We start from the raw sequence: 4,252 nt of genomic DNA, 5'->3' as shown, positions 1-4,252 counted from the left end.
CTGATGAGGTACGCAAGGAGCTTCTGCGAAATTCAGACGCTGCTGCAAATACGCACTACTTGCCTTTGGTTCAGGTGGATTGTATAGATGTTACGTTGAATATTGATCATCACCTGCCTTGTCATAGCAGCATTGCGTTGCAAGTCTTCGACTCGCTCGTTTACCTCATTTATTCTCTAGCAGAAAAAGTCTTGTTGTTGGGAGAGAAGGGACCACATATCTGCTAGTTCAAAATCGAAGGAGACGATGGTCGGTTATGCCTGCGATGTTTCGCCATCATTGTTTTGAGGTTGGGCAGAAGTTCCTTCACCCAAATCGCGTGGTTCATCAACATGCGGCGGTGGAAGGGAATGTTGTAGTGATGATGAAGGTGAGGAAGGAGCTACTGGATATGCGGTTGGAGAATCAGGGGCAGGGAGAAGGTTAGTGAAATGTTCGAGAAATGAGGGAGAAGGTTCTACAGGAGGGCTTGGAGGGCGAATTATCAAAGGCAAAGGGTCCAAGGTTTCTTGATCTTGCGTTGATGCCTCTTGGACCTTTTCCTTTCCTTTGTCATCCTTGTGATGTTTCTTTGGCTTTGGCTACTGTGGCGCATTTAAGTCGATCATGGGCCTTTTTGGTGGAAGTTCGGGGTAATGTGGGGAATTTTTTAGAAGCATTCTCAAAATTTTGACGTTGATGAGACCATGTACTTCCGACATTGGTTCCTTTTCAATACCCACACCTAGTGAGAGGCATAGGCTTGAGACTGTCCAAGGAAAGAAATATTGGCCTCTTATGTGCCCCACAAAACCTCGAATTTGTCTTGCAATCAACTGGCCAACGCTTATTGGAATGTCGCGTGCGATGCAGTATGCGGACATGACTCTATCCCTCGAAAAAAAAAAATTTCATGGGAAGTCGGGATGAGTCGCTATTTCACCAAATATACCCAAAGTCGCGCCTCTAGAAGCAATGTCTTGGACGCCAGGGTTCTGATGCCTTTTAAGGAAACCGACCAATGAGTGCCCGGTTGCGTTAATACCCTCAGCACATCTTCCATCTACTCTTATGTGGGATCATCAATGATTTTATTACCCAGCGCATCCGGGATGTCCTTCATCTGATATAATTCATTGATGTCCTTTGCGCTGAAAGGCACCACTCCCCCTTTCATGGTCACCGCATCTTTAATGCCATAGAGCCATCCATTGTAGAAGTCATGCACTACCTTTGGAATGATGATGGATGGGCACTGGCAAAATGTTCCCCATCCATGCTCCAATACAATGCTTGTGATCAAGTCTGGTAATGGTGTTGGCGCAGGGAAGAAACCTATATCCATCATCATATCGTCATTTTCTTTCTTCCTTGATGGTCATCCCTTAGCCAACGCAGACTCACTACTTTCTACAACTGCTTTGCCCTTCTCTTTGGTCAACGCAAGGCGGGATTTTTGCTTTTGTTTCCATTCTTTGCCTTGCGTTGTTCTTCCTTCTCCCGCTCTGCAATTTCTTTTCCCTTCTTATTCCTTATGTGTTGAACGTTTGCTCGGCGCTTCTTCTCCTTCTCTTCCTTCTTTTTCCTCTTTTCTTCTTCCTCTTCTCTCATTTCTTTCTCAAATTCTCTTTCGAATAGCTCTGAGGCCAGCAAAATGCGCTATTCTTCCTCGAGCCTTTTTCTTTCCTCTTCTGCCGATATCTCATTGTTGCGGCACACCTCCTCATCGTGTAATTTTCTTCTTCTACTACCTTCTGCGATGATTTTTTGTACCCGAAACATTTTCTCTTGCTTTTCTTCCTCCGCTTTTCTTCTCCTCTCCTTCTCTTCTAATGCTTCTTGCAAAATTGATGGGTCAATTGTTGACCCTTGTGACGTATTCTCCTTGTCACGTCGTGTCAAGGGGGTAATGTCTGCATCTTCTCCATAATCAGTCGCAACCAATCTTACTTGCGTTGTTTCCTCCTTGGGTTACACTGATTCTCTCAATTGCGCTGACTCCCTCTTATCTCCTTTTATGGAGGTGGATTCTCCGTCTAGTTCTGGGCTTTCAGCCCTCTTTTTCCTCTCTTCTTCCTTCTTCAGGCGCCTCTCCTTCCGCCTACATTCCCTCTTCTCATCCATCCTCCTTTCCTTTTTCTTGATTGGATGGGCTTCGTCATCTCCTTCAACCCTCTTCTCTTTGATCTTCTTCTTCTTTTTCTTCTCTTCAGCCACTTCAGGCTCCTTCTCTGCCACCGCTTCCTCCAAAGCGACCCTGATGGGTCCCTCATAAGATTTTGAGTTAGCAGTTTCCTTAGGATCCAAGATTGCCAGAGCGATTTGCCTTGCTTAAATGCTTCCTCATCTCTTCCTCCGAAGGCAGTGGCCTAGTTTCATAACACGCCACTTCTAGGAGTCCTCCTCGCTTCTTTCTCCATTGTATTGGATGGCTTGTTGCGAGGATTGCCAGCCTCTCTGAGCAGTTGATTATACTGCTAGAGGGTGATGAGGGTAAAGAAGATGGTTGGTTGTCATGGATGATGCTGAGCAAGAAGCTGGGAACATACTTAGGGTTTTAGTGAAAGAAAGAGAGTAAGTCTAAGTATGCAGCGAGCGCGAATTAAGTTTTCTGGTTGTAAAGAAATTCAAAAGAACACGCTAAACGACGAAAGAGACGTAAAAAAATCTTTATAGTTGGCCTTGATTAACGGGCAAGAAAGTGCATGTTATCATAGCATTCAGTTATTAAGACAAGTGTTGGATTGCGTTGATGAAAAGTGATAAATTTGCCGTTGCATTAAGCATAAAATCTATAATATTGCTGATAAATCGGGCAGAAATGGCATGTTAAAGCATAGCATTAAGTTTTAAACATGTTTGGATTGCGTTGAAGTGATGAATGATAAATGCTTCATCTAAGCAATAAAATCTATAATATTGCGGCTGCCGTGCGTCAGCGCATTGGAAACTAGTTGATTTTGTATTTTTTTGTGTAGAATAGTGTGTTAACACATTGTAGAGATTGAATCATACGAATTTCATCGATCGAGCGCGAACTTCACCGCAAGATCTTCATGCATTGATCGTGCTCCGCAAATATTCCTCCAAGAAGAATCACCGAACAAAGTGGGTGCATACCGGTACGAAGGACAATTACTGATCATCACCTTACAAGTCACACACCTCTGTTCATAGTTTGTCCTTTGCCATTTCAGGTCGGAGGCTAGAGATAAGTGGTGACCGTCAGAGATCGTCCACAGGCGGCGCTCGACAAGAGACCCTTTTGGACGTAAGAGTAGAGAGCAGGGTTGACTCTGCCGCGAAAGCGAAGAATATTTCTTTAGACGCACCGATAGAAGCAAGGTAACACTGGTGGGCAAGAAATTGTCTCAAATGCTCTCTTTACTAATACTTGCATTGTTATCTACTTTGTACCTCATTCTTTTATCTATTCGATGGAAGTATATTTTCCTAACAGTCTGCTCACCCTCTGTTTAAATACGCATGAGGTAGTGCTAACTAGTTGAATGGGTTAGAGGAACTAAAGCTAACATGATCTAGGAAGTTCATTGATTGCGAATTGTCTTGTTTTATGTTGTGGAAACATCTCGCTTACGAGTTGCTGCGAGAGAGAATCTACAAAGAAAGAACCTTAATGTCTCGAAGAGAGCTAGTATAGAATCTAACTGTGAAAGGAGAGAAACTAGGCCTGCATTAAAATAAGATATAGGGACTTTAGAGTTTCAGCTCTTGTTTGTCACTAGGTGGCATGTATGCAATCCCCTAAAGGAAGGAATGATATTATGCGGGTCGTATATTCTGTGTGAATGTCATGTTGACATCCGCATCAAATAGAATAAGAGGTTTATGTGGTAAACAACCTTAGAGCTTATCGCATATTTATCGCAGCCGTTTCTAGCCTTAGAAGCTGCTGCATTCACGTGGCCTGATAGGTGTTTACTATTGTTAGTGCATGTTGCATTAGATCGCAAAGGCCATGACGCAATTAGGAGTGTCCAGAGTCGAAACTTCTCAACCGTTCACGACGCATATTCACATATTTCCACATTGGGCCAACATCTTTTTTAACTCTGGCCCGTATTTATTTTTTTCTTCTTTTTTATTATAAAACACAATAAGCACCAACCACTTCATATTAATTTACCTGGTTACTCCCAGCTTTTCATTAATGAGAAATTATCAAACACAAACCATTTTCAACAGTCCCCGGTAATCGACCCTGGACTTAACATGAAACCTCAAGGGGAATTTAAACACTTGTAATTACGCT

At 43.1% G+C, this 4,252-nt stretch overlaps 1 protein-coding gene across 1 annotated transcript; it reads right to left on the bottom strand.

The window, feature by feature from the left end:
• Positions 1-1,950: 1,950 nt before the first annotated feature.
• Positions 1,951-2,274, bottom strand: LOC120069034 (UPF0329 protein ECU05_1680/ECU11_0050-like; the record flags this gene model as incomplete). The annotated part of the gene is made up of 1 exon (XM_039020692.1): positions 1,951-2,274. A coding segment is annotated over one exon (324 nt), but the record flags the coding sequence as incomplete, so codon positions are not given.
• Positions 2,275-4,252: the final 1,978 nt, after the last annotated feature.

This window comes from Benincasa hispida, unplaced genomic scaffold (genome assembly GCF_009727055.1).
Source record: "Benincasa hispida cultivar B227 unplaced genomic scaffold, ASM972705v1 Contig1796, whole genome shotgun sequence".
In the NCBI taxonomy this organism is placed as follows: Eukaryota; Viridiplantae; Streptophyta; class Magnoliopsida; order Cucurbitales; family Cucurbitaceae; genus Benincasa; species Benincasa hispida.
The sequence above is the reverse complement of the archived record's forward strand: the minus strand, read 5'-3'. Positions and strand labels throughout refer to the sequence as shown.